Here is a 16,510-nt window from a genome sequence, read left to right as displayed (position 1 = left end):
GATTTATGCGAATACGCTACTTACTCAATATGCAACCACCTAGCAGCAACCTAGCAACCACTAAGCAACATCTCAACTACTTAGCAACACCTTATAAACAATATAGCAACCACCACGGATACCATAGCAGCACCTTAGAAACCACTAAGAAACACAATAACAACACCCCAACCACATAGCAGCACCTTAGCGACCACTAAGCAACACCATAACACCACGCCAACCACTTAGCAGCATTTTAGCAACCACTTGGCAATGCCATAACAACCCCCCAACCAATTAGCAACACCTTATAAACAATGTAAAACCACCACAGATACCATAGCACCATAGAAGCACCTTAGCAACCACTAAGTGACACCATAACAACACCCCAACCACTTAGCAGCACCTTAGCTATCACTAAGCGACACCATAACAACACCCCAACCACTTAGCAACACCTTTAACAATATAACAACCACCACAGATACCATAGCACCATAGCAGCACCTTAGCAACCACTAAATGTCAACACAACACCCAAACCACATAGCAGCACCTTAGCAACTACTAAGCAACACTATAACACCATGCCAACCACATAGCAGCACTTTAACTATCCTAAGCAAAACCATAACAACACCCCAACCACATAGCAGCACCATAGCAACCACTAAGCAACACCATAACAACACCCCAACCACTTAGCAACACCTTGTTAACAATATAACAACCACCACAGATACCATAGCACCATAGCAACCAGTAAGCAACACCATAACACCATGCCAACCACATAGCAGCACTTTAACAATTACTAAGCAAAACCATAACAACACCCCAACCACATAGCAGCACCATAAACAATATAGAAACCACCACGGATACCATAGCAGCACCTTACACATGTGTAGTTAGACTCCGCCTCTTTTTGAGCTGCTGCTGATGCTGTAGTATTGCTGAGAAGCATCACAGTGCTAACGCTCAGAGGAAAGCGCAGCGACTCGGTTCTGATACATCAGCTCACAGACGCAGCCTTGTGCTGATCCACATCACCCTAGGAGTGATGAGGGGAAAGAGAGAGCGCCATCTACTGTACTGTACCCACCCAGAGAGAGCAAGGACTACTGTGCTCTCTCTGGGCTCTGGCAGCTGATGGCAAGCCGCCTGAACGGGATTCGAATCAGTGATCTCCCGATCATAGTGGCAGCGCTTTAGAGCCCCGGACCATTTGGCACTCGCATCTAGTGGTTTAACAAGGAAGTGCAGTTTTCTCTGATCTTATATCTTATTTTGGTTAAAAAAATGGGTAAATACCGATACGTAGCTGATCTTTTTGTTACTAATTATGAATATTAATAATATTAATATTAATGTTGTGCAGGCAGCGCTCTGATTAAGTGTGGGGAGGTGGAGAAGCAGCTGGGCAGCTCTGAGAAAGAGTTCATCCACAGCTCCGCCATCAACTTCCTCACCCCATTCAGGAACTTCATCGAAGGAGATTATAAAACCATATCCGTAAGTACAGTTTTAACTATTTCTGACCTAAAATCAACATAATAACGATCGTTCAGCACCAAAATATCATTCACCCTATTTTTTGTTTATAATCCAGTGAATTCTATCAGTCAGGTATTAAGGAGCAGTAAAGCCACTCCACTGAAGTACAGAGTTATACAGGAGTTTCAGTGAAGTTTCTCCAGCACTAAGGCTGGAGCAGTAGCATTAGCATTAACCGCTAACTGTGCTAAGCGCTAACTCTTTTGCCATTCAGAGGTGAGTATATCAGACTGTAGTCTGTAGCGTGTTTATCACGTTAATATGAGCTACGTGGGACGAATTGCTTTACTCGCCCAAATAAAACTTCAGAACTTTCAGAAGAGAAATGTGTAGAATTAGAAGGGAAACATGTCGACACCCCTGTTCCTTACTAGTGTCGCATATAATGCACTTTATAATCCAGTGCAGTTTATAGTGTGAAAAATACGGTAATACAGGAATTCCCAACCTTTTGCAACTCACAGCACACTAAAAAGCTAATTTGACGTTTGCTTGTCATGTGACTGTACTACACCCAACCAATCAGTAGGGGTGTGCCGTATCCAATCGTACGATATAATACCCTAAAAATATTGTGCCATATCACCCATTTGAATTTTACTGTTTTTAGCTAATTAAAAATTCACACTGTTCTCATTATTTCCCATTATATATCTACTAGATACAGATGATATATTTCCAGTATCATTTATTTTACTTTAATCCAGGATATATTCAGGTATTTGGAGTGCATTTTTACTATCATGACATCCTGGATCATTGACTTCTATTACAAATCTGATCAAATTCTTGTATTTTTTAATATCTCAGGTAGTGTTGTGACATATATTATATGCAATAATAAAATAAAAATTTCGTTTTGTTGCAGTAGTGTATTCTTAAAAAAATAATAATTATATCGCCAAGAGTATCGTTATCGTGAAAATACCATTAAATATCGTGATATTATTTTAGGGTCATATCGCCCACCTCTACCAATCAGAAAGCTCGACCTTAACATGTTTTGTTTTTGCAGATAAAATTACTAAATGTCTGTCACATCTTAAATGACAGTTACTGAACTATCTATATATTGGAAGAAAATATTGATACAGCTCCCCTGCAGTACCTCTGCGGCCCACTGGGGGGTTTAATAATTACTATGTTTAATATGCACGGTGGATTTTATATGTTTGAGCTGATGCAGGGAGAAGCTTCTCACTAGTTAAACTACTACACAGTATCTACTGTAGATTCTACACAAATGCTCTAAAACTCCAATACAATTTTGCTATAATATATGATTTTATGACTTTTATAAATTGTGTATTGGATAGTTATTTGGCAAATATTTACAACATTATCCCTTTACCTAGTGTAAGTTGTTGTGAGTAATTTACAGTATTATTCTAAAGCTGCTTTGGTTAATCAGGATTTAGAGGAAGTTGAGAAAGCGTTTGTAATCTGTATTGTTTTATTGTGCGCTATAAAAGTGTTATAATAACTGACTGAAACAGCACAGAGTCTGCCAAACAAAACAGACACTAAACAGAAGCCAGTAAACACAGAATTACAGATCTAAAATAAAAATATTAGAGAGCACTTCAGTTTCTGAATCAGTTTCTCTGATTTTGCTATTTATAGGTTTATGTTTGAGTAAAATGAACATTGTTATTTTATTCTATAAACTACAGACAACATTTCTCCCAAATTCCAAATAAAAATATTCTCATTTAGAGCATTTATTTACAGAAAATGAGAAATGACTGAAATAACAAAAAAGATGCAGAACTTTCAGACCTCAAATAATGCAAAGAAAACAAGTTCATATTCATAAAGTTTTAAGAGTTCAGAAATAATCAATATTTGGTGGAATAATCCTGGTTGGTTTTTAATCACAGTTTTTTTTATGCATCTTGGCATCATGTTCTCCTCCACCAGTCTTACACACTGCTTTTGGATAACTTTATGCTGCTTTACTCCTGGTGTAAAAATTCAAGCAGTTCAGTTTGGTGGTTTGATGGTTTGTGATCATCCATCTTCCTCTTGATTATATTCCAGAGGTTTTATATTTGGGAAAATCAAAGAAACTCATCATTTTACATGCTTCACAGTAGAGGTGTGCCAAAAAATCGATTCACATAAGAATCTTGATTCTCATTTACTACGATTCAGAATCGATTTAAAATGTCCCAAAATCGATTCTGAGGGGCGGGTTTTAGACTGATTTTGGGCTGGGTATTTTTGTTGGACCTGGCAACCCTGGGGATAGCGCTTGTCCCTTCAAACGGAGATCTTCCAGACACACACAGAGCGTAGGTGTTTGAGAATCACCGGTAAGATGGCAGAACAAGCACTATATTACATTAGATTAACGTGTAGTTTTAATGTTTTATGGCAGAATGCTTCATAACAAGCATAAAAAAGATCGCTAGTAGTTAGTTTCAGTAACTGTTAGCTAGCTAACTAGCTAACTTTCCAGTTCCACCTTAAATAACGCTACAGGTGGCAGCGGGCTGCAGCATTTAAGGCGGAACGGAAAAATACAATAAGCTAATCAGAGCTAATTTCAGCTCCTCATCACAGAGGAATTAAGGAATGGACCATATGAATTAATTTCTCCACCTCCTGCCCCCTTTCTGAAGAAATACAACGACCTTAAAGTTAACTAGTTAATCAGCAGCTGCTTCTGAACTTTAGCGCTCCACTGCTATCATCACATCAGCCCAGCAGCGTCACCTACACACCACCGCTAGTAGCCTGGTAATAAAGCAGTGTTATTTATTATTTATTTATTGTTCATTAACGTCATTGTGATATCCCACCTCTGTCACTGAGGACCCACATTCCTGCACATTTTATTGTTTTTGTAACACATTACCTGCTTCAGGACCAGTGTATATTTTGGAGGCTTTTTTCAATAAGATTCATAAGCCAGAAGCAGAAATTTTTATAAATCAAATCGTTTTGAATCAAAAATCGATTTTGAATCGAATCGTGGCCCCCAAAATCGGAATCGAATCGAATCGTGAGATAGTAAACGATTCCCACCCCTACTTCACAGGTCTATTGATATAGTTATATTTTATGTTGTTGTTGATTAACAGAAAGAGCGGAAGCTGCTGCAGATAAAGCGTCTGGATCTGGATGCGGCTAAAACCCGGGTGAAGAAGGCCAGAGCAGCCGATGCTCGATCAGCAGTGAGTATTATCAGATAATCAGATATTCTGTAGATCAGATGCGCTTTATTCTGCGCATACAGTGTAAAAGGCATTAAAATCAGAAGCAAACATTTAGAAACAAGTGGATAAAAACAACATTAAGAACAAAAACAATAAAAAAAAACAATAATGTTATTTTAGATGCTGATTCCGAATCTATCAGCTTGTCCAGAAATGCGTGTGTACAGCTTGTGTTACTGCAGTAGAGTAAAAGTGATATATACTCTGTACCACCTGTAGGGGGAGCACAAGAGCAATTATGCCAACAGCCTGTTGGCATAAGTGTGTCATCAGTGTGTCTTTGCTATCGTAACGTCGGGATAAGTACACCAATACACCAGAAATGTACCTGAACACACCTCATTTCCACATTTCAGTGTAGATATATTCAGAAGCACTGTTGCTATTTAAACCAGTAAAAATCTGAAAGTATGTTTGCAGGGGTATTAGATAGCAATTAGCATCTTAATGTATCTTGCACAGGGTGTAAGATAGGTCCCCAGGTCCCCAGTTTTCACATAATGCTGGTTTAAATGAAAGCATCATAAATGTATTGAATACTAGTGCAGACACTGTATAAACTGTGTGTGTGAGTGTGTGTGTGTTGTACATGTTTTACTATTCTTACAGGACTAACTAATATAATATTAATTTCTGTACTGTCTCGCTCTGTTCTTGTCGTCCTCTTTCTCTCTCTCTCTCTCTCTCTCTCTCTCTCTTTTTCTTTCTTGCTCTCTCTCTCGCCCGTGCTGCTCGCTAACGAACAGGAGCTAAGCTCCGCCCCCCCGCAGGGAGAGGAGTATGTGGCTCACTTTTCTTATTTTTTCAGCTTCTTGCATGTCAGGTGGTTGAAGGTTTGTCCTCTCTGTGTCTAACCGCCGCCTTCTCTCGCCCTGCCGAGCCAATCACACGCAGGCACACCCGGCCCGGCCAATCAGTGACCTGCACAGACATTTATACCATCAATTAAAGAGCAAATATTCTGGAATATTCCTTGATTTTTCTCACTATTTTATGATAAATAATCATAAATAATATGTTTCTGTTTCCTGTTTGGATTACTTGGTGGCTGAGGGCTGGAAGAGAACGCAGCTTTCTGTGTTTTCTGTGTTATAAATTGTGAACCTGTGTAGTACTGAGTATTTTACGCATTTAAGTATTTATTGTTATTTATTATTTTGCATTTCACTGATGTAAAACCAAGAAAAAAAAGTTAAAAGTTAAAAATTGGAAGAAGTATCTAGTATTTAATACCCTCTATCTAATAATCTAATAATCTAATAATATCTAATAATCAGGTACCAGGGAAAGTTATATTTCAGTAAGTGGTGTAAATAATATAGTTTATCACAGTTATTTTAGGGATAATATATAATTCAAACATATACAGTAGTTAATGTAAGAGGCCGGGTGTCTCCTAGATGTTTGGTGTGTGTGTATTTTGAGGTGAAAGTGTGCTTCCTTTTCTGTGTGTGTGTGTGTGTGTGTGTGTGTTTGAAAGTTCTTTTAAACTTCATGTGACTTCCATGTGACTTGTGATTAGTGTGTGTGTAGAGTGTGTCTGTACAAAGTGTATAAAGTGTGCGTGGGCATAGAGTTTGTGTGCGTATATAGTGTGTATGTAGAGTGCGTGTGTGTGTGTGTGTGTGTGTGTGTTTATAGAGTGTACGTGTGCAGTATTTCTCTGTGTGTGTGCGTGTGTGAGAGATATGTTTCAGTGTGTATTTAAAGAATGTGTGTGTGTATATAGTATGTGTGTAGTGTGTGTGTGTGTACAGTGTGTTTTATAGAGTGCATGTTTCTATATTTAGTGTGTGTGTATACATATATATATATATATATATATATATATATTGTGTGTGGTATGTCTCTTTGTGACTGTGTGTGTATTATATTTCTGTGAGTATATAGTGTGTGTGTGTATATAGTGTGTGTGTATAGTGTTTTGTGTGTGTATATTTGTGTATATAGAGTATGTGTGTATAGTGTATGTCTGTATATAGTGTGTGTATTATATTTCTGTGAGTATATAGTGTGTGTGTGTATAGTGTGTGTGTATATAGTGTTTTGTGTGTGTGTATATAGAGTATGTGTGTATAGAGTATGTCTGTATATATAGTGTGTGTGTATATAGTGTGTGTATATAGTGTTGTGTGTGTGTGTGTATATAGAGTATGTGTGTATAGAGTATGTCTGTATATATATAGTGTGTGTGTATATATAGTGTGTGTATATAGTGTTTTGTGTGTGTGTATATAGAGTTTGTGTGTATAGAGTATGTCTGTATATATATAGTGTGTGTGTGTATATAGTGTGTGTGTATAGTGTTTTGTGTGTGTGTGTGTATATAGAGTATGTGTGTATAGAGTATGTCTGTATATATATAGTGTGTGTGTGTATATAGTGTGTGTGTATATAGTGTTTTGTGTGTGTATATAGAGTATGTGTGTATAGTGTGTCTGTATATATAGTGTGTGTGTGTATAGTGTGTGTATATAGTGTTTTGTGTGTGTGTGTGTGTATATAGAGTATGTGTGTATAGAGTATGTATGTATATAGTGTGTGTGTGTATATATAGTGTGTGTATATAGTGTTTTGTGTGTGTGTGTATATAGAGTATGTGTGTATAGAGTATGTATGTATATATAGTGTGTGTGTGTATATAGTGTGTGTATATAGTGTTTTGTGTGTGTGTATATAGAGTATGTGTGTATAGAGTATGTATGTATATATAGTGTGTGTGTGTATATAGTGTGTGTATATAGTGTTTTGTGTGTGTGTATATAGAGTATGTGTGTATAGAGTATGTATGTATATATAGTGTGTGTGTATATAGTGTTTTGTGTGTGTGTGTATATAGAGTATGTGTGTATAGAGTATGTATGTATATATAGTGTGTGTGTGTATATAGTGTGTGTATATAGTGTTTTGTGTGTGTGTATATAGAGTATGTGTGTATAGAGTATGTATGTATATATAGTGTGTGTGTGTATATAGTGTGTGTATATAGTGTTTTGTGTGTGTGTATATAGAGTATGTGTGTATAGAGTATGTATGTATATATAGTGTGTGTGTATATAGTGTTTTGTGTGTGTGTGTATATAGAGTATGTGTGTATAGAGTATGTCTGTATATATATAGTGTGTGTGTGTGTGTACAGTGTGTTTTATAGAGTGAGAGATATATTTATGTGAGTGTGTGGTATTTCTCTTTGTGTTTGTGTGTGTAGTATATTTCTGTATGTGTGCATAGTGTGTGTATTTTAACTGGTTATATAATGATAATGTGTTGGTGTGTTTCTGAACGCTGGTCAGGTGTGGGCTGAGGAGGTCCACCAGGTAAGTGTGAGACAGGTAAACACACACCTGTACCTGTACTGAGAGAAACACCCCCCCACCCCCATATCTAATACATCACTAATACATTTATATACTGTACCTTTAATACTGATATATATATATTTACCTACACTCTCGTATACTGTAGACTGAATGTGGGAGGGGTTATACTGCTGTAGGCTAAATGTGGGTGGGGCTAAACGGCTGTAAACTGAATGTGGGAGGGGTTAAACTGCTGTAGGCTGAATTTGGGAGGGGTTAAACTGCTGTAAGCTGAATGTGGGAGGGGTTAAACTGCTGTAAGCTGAATGTGGGAGGGGTTAAACTGCTGTAGGCTGAATTTGGGAGGGGTTAAACTGCTGTAGACTGAATTTGGGAGGGGTTAAACTGCTGTAGGCTGAATTTGGGAGGGGTTAAACTGCTGTAGGCTGAATTTGGGAGGGGTTAAACTGCTGTAGGCTGAATTTGGGAGGGGTTAAACTGCTGTAGGCTGAATTTGGGAGGGGTTAAACTGCTGTAGACTGAATTTGGGAGGGGTTAAACTGCTGTAGGCTGAATTTGGGAGGGGTTAAACTGCTGTAGGCTGAATTTGGGAGGGGTTAAACTGCTGTAGGCTGAATTTGGGAGGGGTTAAACTGCTGTAGGCTGAATTTGGGAGGGGTTAAACTGCTGTAGACTGAATTTGGGAGGGGTTAAACTGCTGTAGACTGAATTTGGGAGGGGTTAAACTGCTGTAGGCTGAATTTGGGAGGGGTTAAACTGCTGTAAGCTGAATGTGGGAGGGGTTAAACTGCTGTAAGCTGAATGTGGGAGGGGTTAAACTGCTGTAGACTGAATTTGGGAGGGGTTAAACTGCTGTAGACTGAATTTGGGAGGGGTTAAACTGCTGTAGGCTGAATTTGGGAGGGGTTAAACTGCTGTAGGCTGAATTTGGGAGGGGTTAAACTGCTGTAGGCTGAATTTGGGAGGGGTTAAACTGCTGTAGGCTGAATTTGGGAGGGGTTAAACTGCTGTAGACTGAATTTGGGAGGGGTTAAACTGCTGTAGACTGAATTTGGGAGGGGTTAAACTGCTGTAGACTGAATTTGGGAGGGGTTAAACTGCTGTAGACTGAATTTGGGAGGGGTTAAACTGCTGTAGACTGAATTTGGGAGGGGTTAAACTGCTGTAGGCTGAATTTGGGAGGGGTTAAACTGCTGTAGACTGAATTTGGGAGGGGTTAAACTGCTGTAAGCTGAATGTGGGAGGGGTTAAACTGCTGTAAGCTGAATGTGGGAGGGGTTAAACTGCTGTAGACTGAATTTGGGAGGGGTTAAACTGCTGTAGGCTGAATTTGGGAGGGGTTAAACTGCTGTAGGCTGAATTTGGGAGGGGTTAAACTGCTGTAGGCTGAATTTGGGAGCGGTTAAACTGCTGTAGACTGAATTTGGGAGGGGTTAAACTGCTGTAGGCTGAATTTGGGAGGGGTTAAACTGCTGTAGGCTGAATTTGGGAGGGGTTAAACTGCTGTAGGCTGAATTTGGGAGGGGTTAAACTGCTGTAGGCTGAATTTGGGAGGGGTTAAACTGCTGTAGGCTGAATTTGGGAGGGGTTAAACTGCTGTAGGCTGAATTTGGGAGCGGTTAAACTGCTGTAGACTGAATTTGGGAGGGGTTAAACTGCTGTAGGCTGAATTTGGGAGGGGTTAAACTGCTGTAGGCTGAATTTGGGAGGGGTTAAACTGCTGTAGACTGAATTTGGGAGGGGTTAAACTGCTGTAGACTGAATTTGGGAGGGGTTAAACTGCTGTAGGCTGAATTTGGGAGGGGTTAAACTGCTGTAAGCTGAATGTGGGAGGGGTTAAACTGCTGTAAGCTGAATGTGGGAGGGGTTAAACTGCTGTAGACTGAATTTGGGAGGGGTTAAACTGCTGTAGGCTGAATTTGGGAGGGGTTAAACTGCTGTAGGCTGAATTTGGGAGGGGTTAAACTGCTGTAGGCTGAATTTGGGAGGGGTTAAACTGCTGTAAGCTGAATGTGGGAGGGGTTAAACTGCTGTAAGCTGAATGTGGGAGGGGTTAAACTGCTGTAAGCTGAATGTGGGAGGGGTTAGACTGATGTAAGCTGATTGTGGGAGGGGCTAAACTGCTGTAGGCTGAGTTTTAGTGGGTTTAAACTGCTGTAGGCTGAATTTGAATGTGTTTAAACCGCTGTAAGCTGATTGGCTGAGGCTGTGTAACTGTGATAACTGTGATGAATGTGATTGGTTGTCCTCAGGCGGAGACGGAGTTGAGGATAGCTCAGAGCGAGTTTGATCGTCAGGCTGAGATCACCAGGCTCTTATTGGAGGGAGTCAGCAGCACTCACGTACGTTAATTATTACGACTTTTATTTCACTTTATTACGAATTAACTCTTCAACGCTGAGCTCTTACTGACCACGCCCCCTCTCCGTCTACAGGCGCATCACCTGCGCTGCCTCAACGACTTCGTGGACGCTCAGGCTTCGTACTACGCTCAGTGCTACCAGTACATGGTTAATCTCCAGAAACAGCTCGGCAGGTACGACTGCTCATCTTCTCCAAATTAAACTGATTTTTTAAATCTTTATTAACTCTGAATCTAATATATTATAACATATATATTTAACTGTTCAAAACATGTACTGTTTAAATTTTTTACAAGGTTTCTAATCTGAAGATGGTTACAAAACTCATGTGACATTTAAAAAGCATGTTTAGAATCGAGTCACTCCTGTTACTTTTCTTTTAAAGTTTTGAGTAACAGGAATGAGCTTTTAGCATAGAATTAGCGAAAACATGAAAAATAGCAAATAAATGGCGGCTATGCTAATAGCTTGAGGACACTGAGCAGCACATTCTAGTGATTTTCCCTTTTTTGTTTTAAAAATAAACCAATAAGATGTAAGAATTGATTTTAGGTAACAGGACTGAGTGTTGAGATTGAGCTCCACAGTCATCGTTACAATAAGATCAAATATATAGAAAAATAAAATAAATGGGGGAATTTTTATCTTCCCATGATCTTCAGAAGAACCAGCTGATGATGTCACTTCCTGTTGTAGAGGTGACTTTCTGTTGTAGAATGTTCCAGATGTTTCAGATGATCAGGGTAATGCGTTACGGTAACAGGACTGAGTGAACCCACAACACAGGGACACAACTAAAATGTGTATTTTATAACTTAAATATTAAGAAAAAATATGTTTTAATGCATATATGGGATTTTGAGTCACACAACAATGCAAAAAAATATATATCTAGGAATATATATAGGATTTTAATAAATATATTTCTATAAAGCTATATAAACTATACAGTGTATAGTTATAAAGAGTGGGGAAGGTAACAAATGCTTTTTTTAAGTGTTATAAGTAGTTTTTTATTAATGTTATTTATTACATATCTTACTTTTGTGATTAGGTCAATGTACAAGACACTATGCTTAATAATAAAATGCATTTTAAAGTTTTTATTTTGTGTGCACATTAACACGTCATTTTCTGGGGACAGGAATGGCACCAATTCGGTGGAATGGTCTTTATAGAGATGTTAAAGTTTCTAAGTTTAGTGTAGAAAATTTTAACTGGAACTTAGTGGTGTAAGAAAGTAGTGATATTTTGTTTTGCTGTATAATATAGATTTTCAAAAACACAGTATCGATACTTATTAATTATTAGCTTAAATGTAAAGATTGGTGTCAGAAGTGGTTCATTTTGTGTTGTGATTAAACCGTGACCACTAGATGGCAGTGCTGTACTGTGTAGTTAGATTCCTCCACTGTTCTGATTGGATGAGAAAAGTAAATTCTTCTTTTATTCAGATTTTATAGTTGTATTTTTTATAATTCTATAACAATCTAAAGCAATCTAAATATCAATCTAAAGCTGGTAGAGACAAAAACCCTAAGTATATATATTTTGTGTTGGTTTGTCACTTAAAATCGAAATAAAATATATTTTTTGTGGTTTTATCTCCTCCAGCTTCCCCGCCACGTTCAGCTCGAATAATAACGCACTTACAGCCACTTCCTCCGCCAGTGTCTCGGTGGCTCCGCCCACTCTGACCCCGGCGCCGACCCCAGGCCAGGCGTCGCCGTCGCTGAACGAACTGCGGAGCTCCTCAGGTCCACGCAAAGCTCGCGTTCTGTACGATTACGACGCAGCCAGCAGCAGCGAGCTCTCGCTACTCGCCGACGAGGTGAGCGCTAACGGCTAATTCCCCGCTATTAGCTACTATACTGTGTAGTCGATTAGTAAAATCACAGGTGTAGCATCTGCAGCATCTGTAGCATCTGTGGCATGCTTCTATAGAGTTTTACACTGAAGCTACAAGCAAGGCTAATGCAGCAGTAGGAACTCACATGCACCAATTAGCATGATGCTAACTGCATACATAAGGCACATAAAAAAGTTGCGACATATATATCGATATATTAAATTAAAATCTGGGTAATTAAGGTCTTAAATTGTCTTAAATTTACTAAAAATTTACTTTAGGTATTACATTTTTAGACTGTGTTTAATGCCAGTGGGAAAGCACATACTAACATTAGCGTAGAGCTAGCTAACATTACTGGGGGAGAACTAAGGTTAGCGTAGAGCTAGCTAACGTTACTGGGGAGAGAAATAAGGTTAGTAGAGAGCTAGCTAAAATTAGCAGAAAGCAAGCTAACGTTACTGGGGAGAGAAATAAGGTTAGCGCAGAGCTAGCTAACATTAGCAGCGAGCTAGCTAACGTTACTGGGGAGAGAACTAAGGTTAGCATAGAGCTAGCTAAAATTAGCGTCGAGCTAGCTAACGTTACTGGGGAGAGAACTAAGGTTAGCATAGAGCTAGCTAAAATTAGCGTCGAGCTAGCTAACGTTACTGGGGAGAGAACTAAGGTTAGCATAGAGCTAGCTAAAATTAGCGTCGAGCTAGCTAACGTTACTGGGGAGAGAAATAATGTTAGCGTAGAGCTAGCTAATGTTACTGGGGAGAACTAAGGTTAGCGGAGAGCTATCTAAAATAAGCAGCGAGCTAGCTAACGTTACTGGGGGAGAAATAAGGTAAGCGTACAGCTAGCTAAATTTAGCATCGAGCTAGCTAACATTACTGGGGAGAGAACTAAGGTTAGCATAGCGCTAGCTAACATTAGTGGATAGCTAACTAACGTTACTGGGGGGAGAACTAAGATTAGCGGAGAGAGCACCTAAACGCTTCTTCGCAGAGTATTTTTGTTAAACACTTTTATTTAAGCTACAAAATAATTCCTTATGTGTTCTTTAATTTTATATTCTAAATCACTTCAGTATTAATTTTTCACAGTTTTGACTGGTAGCGTAAAAGTTTTGACGATATGTTTATAACTGCTTTACTGTTCTTATACTTAACATTATTTTTGAAAGAAGTAAATTAAATCTAAGCAAATTATTTGTTTTTTTTGTTCAAATTTCATCCGATTGGTCCAAAACTGATTAAATTCTTCTCGTGTTTCTAGGTGATCACGGTGAGCAGCGTCCCGGGCATGGACTCTGATTGGCTGATGGGCGAGCGAGGTCATCAGAAAGGAAAAGTGCCGATTACCTATCTGGAGCTGCTGAATTAAACAGGAAACCGTAGATCTGAGGAGAGTGAGGGGTGAATTCACAAACACAGATTTATCCATTTATCAATTAGCCAAATTTATTTTACGCCAAATATCAGAATCGGCCAATAGGAGGAGAGCTGAGGGACACTACACACGGACAATCCTCAGTTTAGGATAAAAGATCTGATCTCCATCTGCTGCGTCTGTAGTGTAGAGCTGAGTACGGTCAACATTGCTAAAATGATGTTTCGAATTTTCCTAGAAGGTTAGCAGCTAATGCTAAAATGATGAAACTGGCACTCATCAGGGACGCAGATAAGATAAGATACCTAAATGCTTCACAGAGTGAAGAATTTAAACAAATAAAAGATAATTTCACCCAGAAGGAAATTTACAGACAGAAATAAAACTTTGTGGGTAGTTTGACCTTTGTGACACATGCAAATAATTAGCGAGGTTAGCAGCTAATGCTAATGCTAATGCTGTTTTAGCCTTAGTGCTGGAGAAACTTCACTAACAGCTCCCTCTTATAACTCTGTACTTCAGCAGTGTGACTTTACTGCTCATAAGGCGCACTGTCGATTTTTGGGAAAATTAAAGGATTTAAAGTGAAGTGCGAATACTATAAAATACATTAAAATGATGAAACTGGCACTCATCAAGATCGCAGATAAGAGCACCTAAATGCTTCACAGAGTGAAGAATTTAAACAAATAAAAGGTAATTTTACCCAGAAGGAATCAACCGACAGGAATACTAGAACTTGGTGGCTTGTTTGACTTTTGTGACTCATGCAAATAATTAGCGAGGTTAATGCTAATGCTAATGCTAATGGAAATCTAATATTACTGTAAATAAACGGAAGTGCTTTACTCACCCAAATAAACAGTTTTCATGAGAGAAATCTGTGTAGTTTAACGTCCAGCACTTATTTCACTTTGAAATAAATTGTTTTTTTTTTAAGAATTACAGTTTTGTTTACTTAGATTAGCTTTACTTAACTTAGTTAGCTACCCCCACCACCACCCATCGGTAAAACCTGCTGAATTAGAAGTTTCTTATAGTGTCTCTTAAAATGCACCTTATAATCCGAAAAATACAGTAATACAACAACCGCCTTTAACACCACGTCAACCCTGTCGCTGAAGTTTTTTTTTTTTTTTTTTTATAAAGATTTTTTTTTTGTTATTTTTTGTTTTCTAGTTATTGGTAATAATTGACTGCACGCTACAGATACTGTTAGTGCCAGCACTGTTGGCAGACGGCTGTAGGACACAGTACTACATACATGCACACAATGCAGATTAATACAACGACCATCCTTAACACCACGTGAACCCTGTTGCCGAAGACTAAAATTAGCTAATTTTTAGTGTATTTTAATGCAATTCCTTTCAATACACTTCCTTCTGGGTGAACTATGACAATTAGTTCTTAATAAGATAAAAATGATCGTACGAAGTATATTATACTGTAGATTAGGACTCCCTCTATCACTAGTGATTACCCAGACTCCGCCTCTTTTTGATTTGCTGCCGAGTTCCATAACAGCTGCTCTATTAGACTTCTATAAGAAGTGTTTCTTTTTGTTGTTAGATTTTTAAGTTATTTTTAGTTATTTTTTTGGTTTGTGTCTGTCCAGACATTAAAAAATCAATCTGAATTCAAACTAGATTTGCCCAAAATTGGATTTTATTTGGATTCTTTTTCAGTCTGTTCAGACTATTAGAAGCCATTATGTGGATATAATCCAGAAATGCGCCATGTTTTCTGGCTGTTCAAACTATCGAATAATCTGGATTTAATCTAGCTTTGCAAAAATATATATTTTTTGTGGTTTGCGTCTGTCCAGACTTTTAAAAAATAATTGCTTTTTAGTTATTGGTATTAAATTGACGGCAAGCTACAGATGCTGTTAGTGTCAGCACCGTTGGCAGACAGCTGTAGGATGCAGTACTACATACACGCACACAATACAGATTGATACAACGACCGCCTTTAACACCACGTCAACCCTGTCTCTGAAGACAGTGAATTTTGAGTGAATTCCAATGCAATTCCTTTTAATACACTTCCTTCTGGGTAAACTATTAGTTCTTTAAAAATAAGTCTTAATAAGCTAAAAATAATCGTCCGAAGTTTATTATACTGTAGATTAGGACTCCGCCACTTTTTGATTTGCTGCAGAGTCGCATCACAGCTGCTCGTTGACTTCTATTAGAAGTGTGCTTTTTTTTTTTTAGATTGTTTTGTTATTTTTTGCTATCTAGTTATTGGTAAATATTGACTGCACGCCACAGATGCTGTTAGTGCCAGCACCGTTGACAGACGGCTGTAGGACACAGTACTACATACATGCACACAATGCAGATTAATACAACAGTGAACAACAACAGTGAATTTCAATGCAATTTAAATTATTAAAATTAGTGCTTTTATAAGCTAAAAATGATCGTACGAAGTTTATTATACTGCAGATTCAGCAGACAGAGATCAGATTCAGAACTTTAAGCTGGAGAGTTCCTGTATTTGGTGTGATTTTACTGTACTGTGAATGCCGTGCTGTGAGTGAATTATTCCCCCAAGTGTGAACAGGTGTGTGTTATTATTATTTAATGTAGCGTAAATCAATAGCAATAGCTGACACACTGCCCCGCCCCCTTTCCGCCATCCCTCCCTCATTACAGTACATGTGCCTCCATGAATACATGAAAGCCTTACATTCACTTTACACAACATTACAGTGCATTATTCTCTCATTTCTGTGCCAAATAGAGTTTTTTATTATTAAATAATACTAACTACTGTTAAAGTAACTGCCGTTGTGAGCTAAAATGCTTTAATAAATATTATATTGAGTGA

At 38.3% G+C, this 16,510-nt stretch overlaps 1 protein-coding gene across 2 annotated transcripts in view; it reads left to right on the top strand.

Annotated features, from left to right (window-relative positions):
- sh3glb1b (SH3-domain GRB2-like endophilin B1b) overlaps positions 1–16,510 on the top strand; it is a 19,538-nt gene extending 3,028 nt beyond the window's left edge. Inside the window, exons 4-11 of one of the 2 annotated variants that reach the window (XM_049476760.1) lie at positions 1,367–1,500; positions 4,629–4,721; positions 5,510–5,596; positions 8,057–8,080; positions 10,336–10,425; positions 10,519–10,619; positions 12,061–12,277; positions 13,559–16,510. In XM_049476760.1, the coding sequence (XP_049332717.1) occupies positions 1,367–1,500; positions 4,629–4,721; positions 5,510–5,596; positions 8,057–8,080; positions 10,336–10,425; positions 10,519–10,619; positions 12,061–12,277; positions 13,559–13,666 (854 nt within the window). In that variant the 3' untranslated portion in view covers positions 13,667–16,510. The remainder of the gene's footprint in view (positions 1–1,366; positions 1,501–4,628; positions 4,722–5,509; positions 5,597–8,056; positions 8,081–10,335; positions 10,426–10,518; positions 10,620–12,060; positions 12,278–13,558) is intronic. The other variant, XM_049476761.1, reaches the window with a different exon arrangement.

Source organism: Astyanax mexicanus, chromosome 4, assembly GCF_023375975.1.
Source record: "Astyanax mexicanus isolate ESR-SI-001 chromosome 4, AstMex3_surface, whole genome shotgun sequence".
Taxonomy (NCBI): Eukaryota; Metazoa; Chordata; class Actinopteri; order Characiformes; family Acestrorhamphidae; genus Astyanax; species Astyanax mexicanus.
Note: the sequence above shows the minus strand (reverse complement) of the source record. Positions and strands in the feature narration are given on the sequence as shown.